This window comes from Aulonocara sp. 'chitande type north' Nkhata Bay, linkage group LG14 (genome assembly GCF_057382095.1).
Source record: "Aulonocara sp. 'chitande type north' Nkhata Bay isolate Kocher_YH1m ecotype deep benthic linkage group LG14, A_spYH_male_GT1.1, whole genome shotgun sequence".
In the NCBI taxonomy this organism is placed as follows: domain Eukaryota; kingdom Metazoa; phylum Chordata; class Actinopteri; order Cichliformes; family Cichlidae; genus Aulonocara; species Aulonocara sp. 'chitande type north' Nkhata Bay.
In genome coordinates, this window is record NC_141357.1 from 34,721,012 (window position 1) to 34,735,415 (window position 14,404).

Genomic DNA, 14,404 nt, shown 5'->3' on the forward strand with positions numbered 1-14,404 from the left:
TAGTAACCTGTTGGGAGAAATCTCAGAATCAGCAAGAATTTGTGGCTCTTTAGATCAAGTTACTTCCCAGAAACACAGGCCAGTGGCTAAACATGAGCGCACAGAAGAAGCTTTGTTTTCCCCCTCTGCTGAGAAACTGTGAGAAAGCGATTGTTTTGAAACCATGGTAGGGCAAACAGGGATTTCCCTCCTCCACCCAGCCGTAGACACGCGGTGCCTTCTTTTCAAGAATACCAAAGAACTGGTTTCCTCTCTCTGAACACGGCATGCAAAACAAACAGGCGCACAAGCAAATGATCTCTGCCTCACACATGCACATGCACGTTAAAATAACACCCCACCCCACTGTGCTCTGCAGCCAGCTGCTTCTGGTTACACAGGCAGGTCTGCAGTGAAGAGGAGGATCCGGCATGAAGCAGAAGCTGGAGCAGAAGCTGGAGCTCGCTGCCCTCGGCCTCGGCGCCATCGGGTGGCTATGTGCCATTCTGACACGCTGCCTAGCCTTGTGGAAAGTAAGCGGCACCGTGGACAACACCACAGCTACTCTGCCTGCCTACTGGGACGGGGTGTGGTTGGAATGGGATCACTGGGATTTGGCCCACGATGGCAGCCTGCATTGCTCCTTTTACCGGTCTCTCATGTCTCTTTCTGGAAGTTTTCGGACGTGGAGAGCCCTGATTTTGGCAGCCATTGGCGCTGGGGCTTTTGCTTTAGTGATCGGAACAGTGGGGATGGTGTGGTTCCCTCAGCGAGGCCAGATCAAAGTGTTTTCTGGTAGTCTCTTTGTTTTGTCAGGGATCATACTGTTGGTTCCCATAGCTTGGACGTGCCACCACACCAGTCAGCCACTGGAGGGCGCTGTGGGTCTACAAAGGGACTGGGGACCTGCTCTCTACCTTGGATGGATCTCTTTTGGCTTGATGCTTGCCGGTGGGGTGTTTCTTACCACCAGATGCCCAACTGCTCAGAGGCAGGAGGAGCAGACTTCAGACAGCAGGTACCCAAATCTAGAGGAGGAGGCCAGTCACCCACTGAGCAGGATCAACAGGACTACGTTCACACACAGCCAGTACGAACGCAGATCAGAGCCTATATGAGAGGACTGTGATGCAATATTTAACCGAGCGTGAGGGATTAAACTGGAAAATCAGCAAAGAGCTGAAGAAAACTTGTGGCTGCAGGTTAGGTAATGATGCACTGGCTTAAAAGTAATGAACACAGCACTGGAAAGTCATTTATCATGGGGCTAGTTTCACTGATAGGGATGTGGGCAGGACTTTAACTTTGCATGTTGCTTTGCAGTGTTTTCACCTCCAGTGAAGATAGCAAACTGTTCATAATGCAGTACTGTTATACAGTTTAAATTACTTTCAAGTGATACTTTTGGGTGTCTGTTGCATTACTTGATGAAATTACCAATTCTGACCGATAATAACGATCCCAAAACTTATCGCACAAATACATTTTACTGTGTAAATAAAGCAATACAACTTTACATGGACTGAACTGTTGGACACAGAAAAGCACTGCAAATTATTCAGAAACATGTTTTAATAAAGTTGTTTGACTTTTTTTCTTTTAACTAGTTATGCCACTGAGCAGATGAAGAGGTGTGAGGGGCAATTTAAAAATCATATAACCATCAGTTTTTCAGTCTTTTGAAAATGTTTGATGGAAATAAAGCCAGAGTCTCTGAATAGATGAATATTTGTGGCCCAGTGGCGAATAAGACCATAAACGTACTCATCCTACTCACACAATAAGCAGTGAGAAACAAGCATGAATTACAGTCTTCTAGAAGAACGCCAGCATCTGGATATCATTGCACGGATTAAAGTTTACCAGCACCACATCAGGTGCTACAACCTCACCCAACATCACCCAGCATCACCCAGCAGGAGTGCATACGAGAGCTCAAACGTGTGACGCTGCTGGACAGAAAAAAGTCTGCGTTATATCGGATTAAGCCGATGTGCCAAAAGCATAGATTATAATCCAACAAGCAGAAGTGAACCGTTTCCTGTGTGTGCTGCATGTGAGAAAGGAAAACTGTGGAAAATATCCTCATTCTGAATTTGACAGTCTCTGATATTCATGTGTGAACGAGGATCTGATTTCTCAGCTGTATTTCTTTTGTTTGACTTCTAATTAAAAAAAACAACAACAGTTGCATCACTCTTTGGGCTGCATCTCACTTTTACTTTATAGTTTCTTCTACTAATGATATTTACAAATGCTGTATTGTCACCTTTCTGAACACCTTTAAGATAAACAGGATATTCCATGGAATTCTGTACATTATTTTTTTTCTTAAAGAATAAAACAGAGGTGAATTTGTCATTACCCTGTGCTGGTTTACTATCCATCCTCTTAATTGCTTTACCAATTCTGGGTCTTGGGGGCCTGGAGCCCCTCCCAGCTGTCATTAGGTAAAAGGCAACAGGAACCCTGTTGCTGTGAGCAGACAGTGTGAACCACTGCACCACTGCGCCGCCTCTGCAAAGCAGCGTATATGAGAAAAATCCCCCAAGAGATAATATTTTGTATAGTGTTTATTACAGACCAAACTTATTATAATAAAATAGAATTTACCAGGATAAAGAAATGATCCACAGATAATAGGATGGGATACTGAGCGCGACTACATGGCACACGACTTTGTGTAGACGTTCTGCTAAATTAGTAATCGACTTAAAAAAAAGTGAATAAATAAAAGAAAAAACATCAGAAATAAGCACCGACTTTAAAGTTCAGGCATAAATTCTCAAACCTGCTTTCAAAATATATTCCACTCAGCAAATTATAACTTCTTTCAGTCAAATTAATCCTTACAGGGTGAAAGTGGCTGAAATTGTGATAAATCAGACCATAAACATAGATTTTTTTTCATGAGTTTGCAGTCTGTGTGCCCTAATGAAGCGTGTTAGTGTGGATAAGGTGCAGAGTTCTGACGGGCAGGGTTACTATAGTTTCTCATCTCCCTCCTCCACATCCTTGAGACTGAGAACCTCCAGAGAGCCTCGGCCTTTAGTCTCACAGCGGATCAGCTCATCGATCTCCCTGAAGCAGCCGGGATCCACCAGACACACCTGACAGACGCACACCCGGGAAAAATAAAGAGTAATAAAGGGATAATAATATTGGCTTTACATTATAATATGGTAAGAGACAAAATTTCAGTTTAAAAAACACAAAGCTGATCTGCAGAGCTTCATGGAATTGTTCATATTATTGAATGAAAGTAGAGATTATTCAGTCACAACCACAAATACCATTAAACGCCGCTCACCATTTCCAGCTCCTCATCAAAATCCTCACTCTCCACGACCTGCAGGAGCGGTTTCAGCTTCTCCTTCAGCCTCTTGGCCTCTTTGGCTGGCAGCACCAACCGCAGCCTCATGTGGGCTCTCTGGATCTCCATGCTCTCCTTCAGCTGCCGAATCACCTCCAGGGCCTGAAAACAACAGCACACATCTGTTTATCAATGATGTAAAAAAGCATCATCATTCACTGCAGAGAAGGCCTGAAATACACAGATTATAACTGCAACAACTTCCACACCAACAAACTGAAGTCAGAGGGGCAGAGTATGTGTGATCACCGAGCTTCAAACATTTAGTTGCTCTTTGTTTACTTGTCACTGGCAAAAGACTTTGAATTCACTCTCGTCTATTTATTTGTTTTAGACACAAAACTCAAACTACTGAAAAAATATGAAGCTTCCTGGCTTGAACTTTCTAGTGGGGTCTGCTTGTTCTTCCTGTGTCTGTGTGGGTTTTCTCCAAGTGCTCTAGATTCATCTCGTAGTCTTTGGACTATCAGAGGAACTGGTGATTCAAAATTGGCAGTAGGTGAATATGAGAGCCTGAGGTTGTCTGTCTGTGTTAGCCAGGATGCCCTAATGCCCTAGTGCTATGGAGTAGACGCCAGCCACCTCTCTCAAGACCCGTATATATAAAACCAGTTTTAAAGAAAATGGATGGATGAATTAGAATTTTTTTTAAATATATTTAACATGATTTTTAATGACTTTAAAGGAAAATACACCCATTCGTGCACTATTTTCCATCTGAAGTTGCTGTTGGCTCCATGTTAAGCCTCCAGTTCCTCCTGGGAGATCCTGAGGTGCTCTCAGGCCAGATAAGAAATTTAAGCTCTGCAGCAGGTTCTGCATCCCCCCACAGGGTCTCCATACATACATACATACATACCCAGAAAACCTCCAAATAGAGGTGCCCAGCAGGCCTGAGATGACCAAACCATCTAAACTGGCTCTTTTGACATGAACGAGCAGCACCTCTACTCTGAGCTCCCCAGATATCTGCTTAAAGGGCTTTGAGTGCTCAGGTAAAGTAGAAAGATGCTAAATAAGAACCAGCCCATTTACTAACACAACACAAGAAAGGGAAACACATGGTATCCTCCTCACCTGCTGCTTTGTGCTCTTGTTGGGCTTGACAGAGTAGTGGATGTCCTTCATGGCCCGCTCAATCAGACTGACTGTGTACGGCCTCTTGGTTTCAGGGTTGACGCACTTCTCTGCCACAATAGTAGCTATATCCCGGAACATGGTCTCCAGCTGAGTCTGCCTCTCTTTGTCTGACACCTGGAGCTCTCCTTTGGCCAAGATCTTCAGGAGAAAAAACAAAACAACCAAGCCTACATGCAGTAAATGGCATGGCTTATGCTTACAATGTGTACGTATGGGGATGTTTTATACCTGTTTACAGATTTCTGTAAGGTCGTCAGTCCCAAAAGCTTTGGTTAAGTCATCCTTCTTCGCCACCTGGCCTTTGGAAACATTGACGAAAACAGAGTGCGTCTGCAAAACCTCGTCCAGGTCCTTCTCTCTGTAATGAAAACATGACGTTTTGGAGCATTTTTGGCTGATTTAGCATGTAACGACCATCGAGAGGATTTAAAGTGGAAGAGAAATGAATTGTCAAAGTTTCCTCTAGCAACAACGAAGTAAAACAGCAATCAGGCACAGGAGGCGTTAACATCTCCTGGTACTCACGCTCCTGATCTCCAGCTCATAACTTTGTTCTTGTAACAGGCGATTTCAAATCGCTTCCCGCCTTTCTTCATCCTCACCACCGCTACGTTGGTCAGCCGGATTTGATTCGTTGGCGTAAATATCGACATATTTGCGATTACCACAAACAGTTGCGAAGCAAGCGCCGCTGACAAGAAACGTACGCTATCACAACACCACCCGTATTCTTCGAGTGTATCCTAAATGGCTGTTCGGTATGAAACTGTGACTTCGAACATCAGTTCCGAGTCAGTTTTGTTTTCTTTGTTGTTATTCGTTTAATAAATTAAATAAATACATATATGCATAATTAAATACATATTTATGAAATTTAACTTTTCAAACTGTTATTATTTTCGAAATAAAACGCCACATAAATTGGGCACTGTTAGATTAATGGCTGCAGAGTTATGAGATAACATCATATTTAATTGTCTGACAGCACAATCTATTCTTATTTATTGTTATTGACAGCGTTAAGTATTAAAAACGTTTTGAACTACGTGTAAGTCTTATTTTGAAATGAATAATCGGACGTGCTTAATGCCGCTGTCATGCCTACATTAATGCAAGTTTGACGAATTTCTATGTGCAGTTCGCCGCTGTGACCACTGGAGGGCAGAAAATATTCCGTTTCAATTTAAAGCCACCTGCAGTTCTTTCTTCCTACATTATCATACTTTTCTCTGCACGTTAGTGATTTCGCCTAATAATAGTTGTCACATTATCACGGAAGTTAACACAACTACCAGAAAATAGCTCACAGCTTTTCTCAAGCCTCAGTGTTGTAATTAATTTGAACGTTAGCATATTTTAATCGTTCCTCCATATGACCACAAGAGGGCGATCTACAAAAACGACTAGAGGTATTTGTAACCGAGCTAGCTTACCAGAATGCATAAGTGCAGTTATTTGTTCAATATCAATTGACATTGCATTCATTTTATTTTTAATGTCCGGGTCTCCTCATCTGGCGTCAGTTTACAAAATGTTAAAAGGAATTAAAATAAAAAGGACAAATTAAAAATCCTTCTGGAAACAACAAGAAAATCAAAATAGACATAGTGTAATAGAACCACTTCCTCTATAGACTTTCAAAATAAAGCATAAAGGTATGAATGAGTAAAATATTCAAAATTAAATCCAAGAAGATGAATTTCATCGTTTAATTTAACTTCAGCTGCTTTTTAAAAAGTCTGAATGTCCATAAGCAAACAAACTCAAGCCGTTGGACGATCCGAACTCAACTTCCCAGCATTCATATCGGCAAAGAATATGGTTGCGCAGAGCTTCAGGTGCTGAAGACTGTGTGCAAGTAGTTACTTGCAGCAATGCCAACTTTTATCGTATTTGTATTGTTTTTGGCCTCCAGCGTCTCTGCCTCGGATTCAAAAGGTGAGTTTATTTTAAATATTTAAAGCAACTGAAAACTCTCTTCAAGCTGTGTTTTGGCTAAAGGAGGGTAGCATTACTAGCTAGCATGCGTTGCTCGCCAGTCCCCCGACTTTTATTTTTCGCAGGTAGCTTCAGGTTGGGATTTAATTCTGTTTTGTTGTTGCATGTGGTCAGCTGTGGTTTGGCAGAAACAAATATGATGTGGCTGTTTTCTTCATCAAAGCAGTTCAGGATCTGAGGACTCAGTTTGATGTGTTTTCTCCCTCCAGTTTCTCAGGATGCCCGCAGTCCCACTGAGAGCTATTTCATGTGGTTATGGCACAGCAGGTTGTACCTGTACTCAGCTGCTGCGCTTGTTTTTGGGCTCTGGTTCTTACTGAAGAAGGTGAGGCACTTACTCATACCTTACTCTAATTTGTGTATGTGTTTTAGTCTCTAAACGGTCTCTGCAGTGCTTCTTAAGGTCTCGCTGTCTTGACTGGTGTTGTGCCAAAAAGTGATTGTCTGCCAAAAACTGATTTCCGGTATTTGCCAAAAAGCGATTGCTCATATTTAAAGTGCTATAAGTAACTTGTTGGGCTATAATATGTTAAACATATGTCAAATGCATCCCTTATGGATGACATAAAGTCATCTTGAGCCACAAACAACATTCGTGTAGCAAGATACAAGCCGCAATCAGTTTTTGGCAGCGACTTTTATATAACCTTTATTTATGCAGTAAAAAAAATCTCATTAACATTAAAAATGTATTTTGTAAGAGTAAGTTGGCCAAGAGCACAGCAGAAATGGCAGCAAATATTACAATAGTTCTGTAAAAATATGTTAAGTGGGGATAAAGGACCAGATATGGTTATAATGTAAGTACAAGTTGTAAAGATACTTAAAAAACAGATAATTTTTTAATTCTTTATGTAACCCCTTTGTATCCCCTGTTCACCGAAGTCTATTTACGAACATACGTAAAGATATTACACATAAAAAATACACAGAAACACTGGAAATCACTTTTTGGCAGACAATCACTTTTTGGCACAACACCGGAAACAGCTCCATTTATCGCTGCACTGATCTGCTTTCAGAAAAGCGTTTCTAAAGATGCCAGCAAAGAGAAGAACGACAAAGTTGACAAAGCTGCAAAGAAGAACGACAGAGAGACCAAGGAGGTTCATGTGTCAGGAGTCAAAATCTTCTATGGCTCACAAACCGGGACTGCAAAGGTACAAAAGTTATTTCCTGCAAATCTAAAGTGACCAGATGAGAGCAGAGAAAATATGAGACACAGAGAAAGCGACTGATCAGAAACCTCCTGTTGGTTTTCCAGCCTGTCTCTCCTGTCACAGGGGGCCACTGACACGCAAACCCCTTTACCCTTTTAAAAATAAAACAAAATAGTAATACTAGTAATTATAATTACTCTACAGATCATTGACAACCTGAATCACTACACTGATTAACAGTTTCTGTATCAAGGCTCATGTGTAACTTTCACAGTCTGCAATAACAATTCATTACCCTTGTGCATATTTTTGCTCTAGCGTGGTAAAGTTACTGCATTTTAATGCATCAGTAGCACTCCTCATCTCACAAAGCACAGTGGTAGTAAAGCTTTCTGTTGCATACAGCAATGCTAAGCTAAATTTCATCAACCAGTTCCTGAGTCAAAAACTCTGAGCACTAAATTTTACACACATGTAATCAAGCACATTAAACGCAACTCAAATTTAAATCGATAGTATTTTGAAAAGTACTCAGCATGTGGTAATTTAGTCTTTACTGACATCTTAAAAGCACCATCTGAGACTCTCCATATGTTTAGGGCTTTGCGAACGAGCTGTCAGAGGAGGTGAAGTCTTTGGGTTTACCAGCCGAGGTGATTGACATGAAGGACTACGATCCAGATGATCAGCTTGCTGATGAGGTAAGCCAACCAAAGCAGAATATGCTTTTCAGTTTCATATTAGACTGCTTTATACTGTAAGGTAGAGACCCTGTACTGTTTCACCCTGTGAGCAAACACTTCTCAGGGGAATGCTAGGTGTCTGCCAAGTCCTGTTGGGGAGTATGGGGGAAGTATAGACAGAGAAGGTTAGCACAGAGATGACAAACAACACACAAGTGACATAGTTGGCTGGTTGATGGACCAGTGAAGCCGGACAGGGACCGTGCATCTTGGAAACCATAGACACCGCTGGAGGGAGAAGGTGTTGATATGTAAGTGCATATGGAGGGAAAGTGACCAGAGGCTAGTTGCACAACAAAACACAAGAGGTCCAGAGCCACTAGCAGCATAACTGAGGGTGGTTCAAGGGCATATGGGCCAACCCAAATATTTAATTCTACTATTTAGTAATACTTGTCTAATAGTTTATCTAAAAGGAAAGTTTAAGACTAATCTGCAAAGTAAGATGGTGTCTACACCCCAAATCCAAACTGGGAGCTGGTTCCACAGATCCTCTAAGGAGACCTGGCAAACTTTTCTTTATCACCCCTACCTGTGGCATCATAGAGAATAAATGAAAGATTAATGCAGCTGTCAGATGGGTACTCTGTAAGCAATTAAATGCTGTTTACAGGATGCTCAGAAGCAGCTGTTGGGTGCTAATTAAATCTCTAAAATGTAACTGTGAGCTCATAAGACCTGCCTGTGTGTACTTCCAGGGAACACCTGATTAGAACAGAATTAATCAAAGGAAAATAAAAATCGTTACTCTTATTTTCAAAGCTTGACAGCAAACACTGGCGTGATAAGCCTCAAGTTCTATTACTGCCAGCTCAGCTTAAGCTTCATTTCTGCTTGAGCCTTCAAACGGCCGGTGCAGAGAGCAAACATGTTCCTGCTCATCTGCAGCAAGATGGATTGTTTTCATCAGTCTTTTTATTTTTGTGAGCACAGTCCCTCTGTGCTGCATTTCGAGATGAATAGGAGATTGGTTGGCTGGTTGACAGCAGAAAAAGGAAAATAACTATTTATTCAAAGGGACAGTGATACAGTTTTCAGTGACAGAAAAGCTCTACGTGAAATGTGTCTGCAGACATCTCTCCTTCAGTGCGACTGATTTACTGGTCAGGCATCAGAGGAAGGAACCTTTTTGTTTGGCACATTTGACCCTGTTTCAGTTCAGTTCAGTTCATTTTATTTCAAACATTTCAAACATATGGAGAGATGGGAGGAAGCCGGAGTACCATGAACCTTTTTGGATACTCCAGCTTCCATCTACCTGTCCAGGGTGTACTCTGCCTCTTGTTTATAGATTCCTCCCCAACTGTGACCCTGAGTTACGTAAACAGAAGAAAATAGATGACTGCATTATTTGTGGATTTGAGCTACTGTTGGTTCAGTAACAAAAAAACATCCACCATCCATTTTCCACTGCTTCTCCAGCAGCAGTCTAACCAGACTTGCTCAGACTTCCTTCTCTCTCTGGCACTTCCCTTCCACCAGATGCAGATACATAGATTCCCAAGCCAGTCGGGAAAAATAACATCTTCACGGTGTTCTGCCCTGGGGTTTGCTTCCATTTGGACATGCTGAAAACACCTAGGAATGCCTATACCACTTCAAGTGGCTTCTTTATTGCATCTGCTGCTGCTTAGTTTGTAGCCACAGGCGAGAGTAGGGTGTTAGTAATTGCTTAATTAATTAGGACTAGCTGGTACGTAATTATGTGTCAGCAGTACATCCAGTTAGTGTCCAGTGTTAGTGTCTCAACCTCTCACTGCATTTCGTCCCTAGTTAGTCCCACAGATAAGTGTTTCCATATTTGGACAAAAAAAGTCTTGAATGAAGAAACACTAAGCTTTTTTCCTCCTGTTTAACTCTTTCCTATATGCTGTGTTTACCTCTCCCATTAGTGCATCAGTAAGTCGGTGTGCGTGTTTCTTGTGGCAACTTACACTGATGGACAGCCCACAGAAAATGCTGAGTGGTTCTGCAAGTGGCTCGAAGAGGCATCCACTGACTTCAGATATGGGAAGACCTACTTGAAAGGACTCAGATATGCAGTGTTTGGCCTTGGAAACTCTGTCTATGTTGGCCATTACAACACGGTATGAAAGGTTTTCACAAAATGAGAAGAATGACACTGGTTGATAATAGTCAGCTATTCAGAGGATGTCTAAAGCTTCAAGGCTGTAGCTCAGCAGTTTATTAAGCCTGAATCACTTCAGTGCTTTCAGTAATTACTAAGAATTCAACCTGCTTTTTTCATACAGGTGTGTAAAAATGTGGACAAGTGGCTGTGGATGCTGAGTGGCAGACGAATCATGACCAGGGGAGAAGGCGACTGTAATGTGGTGAAGAGTCTTAATGGCAGCATCCAGGCAGACTTCCTGACCTGGAAGGTCAAGTTCCTGAACCGCTTAAAGACTCTGGCAAAGGGCGAGAAAAAGAGCTGCAGTGGGAAGTGCAAGACTGAGGGCTCCTGTAAGAACAAGAGGAAGGAGCGACAGGAAGAAGAGAAGAAGGCCTCTCCACAGAATAACAGCTCTGAGGTAAGGGCAGGAAAGTTGTTTTTATTAAAGTCTTCATCAAAATATTCAATTATTCACATTTTTGGGATCCAGATATTTGCTTTTAAATATGTTTGAGCCTATACCGTCTCAGCTTGGCAGCCTGACACGCCTCTCACTTCCAGCTGTCATTATCACGCATCAGTTCGCTTCATTATTGCCAACTTGGAAACTTTGTATCAACGTTTAGCAGCTCTTCTAGGAGCCGTGTTTAATTGCCATTGGACGTTTCTTCCTGTACTTTTGAAGGGAACCAGCACCCAGACAGAGAAAAGGAGACATCCTCTTGCTTCTATCATTCTCTCCGAGCGATTGTTTTAAGATAGTATATCTTAATATTATTATCTATAACAGTAGTTCAAACGCCCCTTTTGCCCCTGCTGATGGGCAAAGCTGTGAATACTCGATGTTAATTATCACCAAATCTGTTCTTTTGTGGGTGAAGGCTGGCCTTGTGCTTAAAATGACTAGCTGATAAGCCATTTAGTTTCTGAACATTCATTCAGCTGTTCTTAAATATTACAGCAAACATCTACCTGCTGTGTGACAGACAGAAAAAATATTTATTGGTCCACACCAGTTGTCCAAGTTTTGGTAGCGTGTCTCTATTTTTATATAATAGTGAAAGCAAGCTTCTGAGTGAAAAAATGTTGATTTCTCTGGCTTCTGACTGAGATTATAAACTATAGTCAGAATATGAAATATAGCCATGGGTTCTGCTTTTAAAAATGTCCAAGTGGTTTCTAAAGGCCAGCAAGAGGTGATTCACGTCTTATTGAATACTTCATGAAAATCATTCTGTTTACATTTAGAGTAAGAAATGGGGATAAATCCAGGGTAAGCTTTCGGGTGGGCCTAGCATGTGATTTATAAGCCACTGCTGTACATGCGGCACAACTGTCCTCGATGTCTCAGTGATATTGATCTCTCTCTCTCTCTCTCTCTCTCTCCAAAAGGCTATGATGGACGCCCAAAATGCTTTAAAAAAAAAAAGAGTTCACAAATTAATGGGTGACATCAGGGTGCCTCTGTCATCTTTTATAGACAGCCTACAAATAAAAGTAAAAACACCCACATAAAAATGTTAACTATCATCAGAACAGCTTTGTGCATACGATACCACACGTTGTAATATTATTTCCTCACTATTTGACTCCAGGCTTGTCCCACCGACTCTAAATGAAGCAGGTAAAGAGAACTGGAGAAAGAAAGATAGAGAAAGCATCCAGCTTACATCTAGTTGGAGAATTGTCCTTTGGGTTAGGATAATGTAATATGACATTACACGGGCACTTTAGAACTCCAAGCAGGAGTCTGAAACAGACTGGCCAGGCTAATGGCTTCATGTTGCACTCCTTCAACAATGTGATTAAAATCAGATCAGACGCCTGAATTTCTCAGGAGTGTTATACTTGGCTTATTAGGTCCTTATTTAGTAGCAGCGATGTGCACTTTCAGGTGCAGCGTGGCGTTATTTAATGTTCTGCATGAAAATTGTTGTATTTCACTTAACACCGGTCTATCATGTGAAAATATGAAAATAGCACTTTTTTTCCCCCCCCACCGCTCTCTAAAATTACACATTTCACAAGTACAAAAAGACATTTTATGTACACACATGCGCACACAGCCTTCATATGCATCACAGCACACACAGATGATCAGTTGTCATGGTAGCGGGGACCTCAGAGCCAACTCTAGCTGAGACTTCCTCCCCTCTGTCTGCAACACTCAGCAGAGGTGACATTCAGCCGGAACCGAGAGGAGCTGAGAACTGTGGCGAGGGGACCATCGTGGTGATTTATGTACCCGCTGTACCACTCATGCATTTTATTCTCCTGCTGCACATGTCGGCCATGTGTCGTGATAAATCTGCTGAAATGCCATAAACGCATACATAGTTTTCTTATTTAATCAGGCAGCCCAGGAGGACATAACGATGTTCAATAAATGTGTTCCACATCAGCACACTCACTCAATCACAACTTCTTTTTTTTTTTAAATTTGTTACGGATTGGACCATATGTGAGCCTTTCTTTACTAAATGCCATTCATCTTTATCACCGTGTCCCCGACTTTCCATTTTGACCTTGTTTTTTAACCACTTTTTGTGCTTCTTTATTTCTTCTTTCATTTTTTCCCCAGGATGATCTAGTGGAATCCAGCAGTGATGAAGATGAGTCCGGTCTGCCAGATGAGAAAAAAACGGTGCTCGACGTGGAGGATCTGGGAAATATTATGAACAGCGTTAAGAAAGCAAAGGTCAGGCTTCCTCCGCCAACATGTTAGCACCACTTTTTGCAATACATATGCTCGTGTTATTTCACACATTGACAGCAGAAACCCTTAGAACTAAGCAGAGCTTAGTATTCGTACTTGTAAATATGAGTTGTGTATACAGTACTTAGCAATTCCCCTCATAAACCTGCAGTTTTGTTATTCTTGAGTCATTTTAAACTGTCACTCCAATGTCATCATCCAGCAGCTCTATTTTCAGCATTTCCATTTCAAGGTCTGCAAGCAGGCATCACTGTGGCATTAAGCTCCCACCACCTTCATCCAGTGTAAGTGCGTTCAGTAAAGAGATAAGAGTGGTATCATTAAAGGAGAAATGGCAGATGGTTTGATAGACACCAGACCCCGACAGACGAGGAGTGGAGGCTTGCGTAATAGTTAGGACGCCCACTCCACAGACTTGCGAGAGATGAGTGACTCAAGAAAAAATTGAAAAAGAAGAGACATTATCACTCTGCTGTTATAGGCTGTCCTATAAAGATCTATGACAGCTTATATAAAGTGGACAGACGAGTACCCTGTAATGTACCACTTTGAATGTAGCAGATTAGTGTAAGCTGCTCATTAGTTTCATTCAAAAAAATGGAAGAAATTGGAAATTCAAGAAAAGAGAAATTACTTCATTCAATTGCAGATTTTCATTTTTATTGATTTTAATCATGAATAATGCCAAATGATATAAATCTCTTATTTTTTTTATGTACATCGTGACATTTTTGTTAGTATGCTTTACCTCAAAACCTCTGTACTCAGTTCAGGAAGCACTGATGCACTGCAGAAATGAGCCTTTTTGGACTTCAGTCTGCTTGTTGGCAGATAAAGATGAAATTCATAATACACAACAACAACACAAGATAGATTAGTATCAGTACAGGAATTTTCCATAGTGTAGGCCCACTTTAGAAAATGTGAATGAGTGCATAGATTTTGAACTTTTAACTATAATTTCAGTTTCACCGCTTGTGCCCATTCACACTACACCAAAGTCCTTTGGGGTTACATCAGGAAGGGCATCCAGTGTAAAAACTTAAAATAAGGGAAATTTCAGCTGAAATGCTAAAAAAAAAAAAAAACTTCAAATAAATTGCCAAATCAAATCCAACATGATTTGGCAACTTGATGTGGCAGCTCTTTGTCAAAAAGGGAGCAACTGAAAGTATCATTATT

At 41.4% G+C, this 14,404-nt stretch overlaps 3 protein-coding genes across 4 annotated transcripts in view; 2 read left to right on the forward strand and 1 right to left on the reverse strand.

Annotated features, from left to right (window-relative positions):
• The first annotated feature begins 329 nt into the window (after nucleotides 1–329).
• On the forward strand, nucleotides 330–2,343 carry LOC147315078 (claudin-4-like). Its single transcript, XM_086262291.1, has one exon. It carries the CDS (start codon nucleotides 411–413, stop codon nucleotides 1,095–1,097), a length of 687 nt encoding a protein of 228 aa, XP_086118417.1. The 5' UTR covers nucleotides 330–410; the 3' UTR covers nucleotides 1,098–2,343.
• On the reverse strand, nucleotides 1,479–5,259 carry sbds (SBDS ribosome maturation factor). Its single transcript, XM_086262290.1, has 5 exons — nucleotides 5,018–5,259; nucleotides 4,721–4,850; nucleotides 4,430–4,630; nucleotides 3,290–3,454; nucleotides 1,479–3,089 (listed from the first exon to the last, which is right to left on the reverse strand). Exons 1-5 carry the CDS (start codon nucleotides 5,143–5,145, stop codon nucleotides 2,964–2,966), a joined length of 750 nt encoding a protein of 249 aa, XP_086118416.1. The 5' UTR covers nucleotides 5,146–5,259; the 3' UTR covers nucleotides 1,479–2,963.
• A 370-nt stretch (nucleotides 5,260–5,629) lies between these two features.
• tyw1 (tRNA-yW synthesizing protein 1 homolog (S. cerevisiae)) overlaps nucleotides 5,630–14,404 on the forward strand; it is a 57,484-nt gene continuing 48,709 nt past the window's right edge. Inside the window, exons 1-7 of one of the 2 annotated variants that reach the window (XM_086262289.1) lie at nucleotides 5,630–5,901; nucleotides 6,700–6,815; nucleotides 7,513–7,650; nucleotides 8,250–8,351; nucleotides 10,286–10,480; nucleotides 10,646–10,924; nucleotides 13,088–13,204. In XM_086262289.1, the coding sequence (XP_086118415.1) occupies nucleotides 5,865–5,901; nucleotides 6,700–6,815; nucleotides 7,513–7,650; nucleotides 8,250–8,351; nucleotides 10,286–10,480; nucleotides 10,646–10,924; nucleotides 13,088–13,204 (984 nt within the window). In that variant the 5' untranslated portion in view covers nucleotides 5,630–5,864. Of the gene's footprint in view, nucleotides 6,431–6,699; nucleotides 6,816–7,512; nucleotides 7,651–8,249; nucleotides 8,352–10,285; nucleotides 10,481–10,645; nucleotides 10,925–13,087; nucleotides 13,205–14,404 lie in introns of both variants that reach the window. The other variant, XM_086262288.1, reaches the window with a different exon arrangement.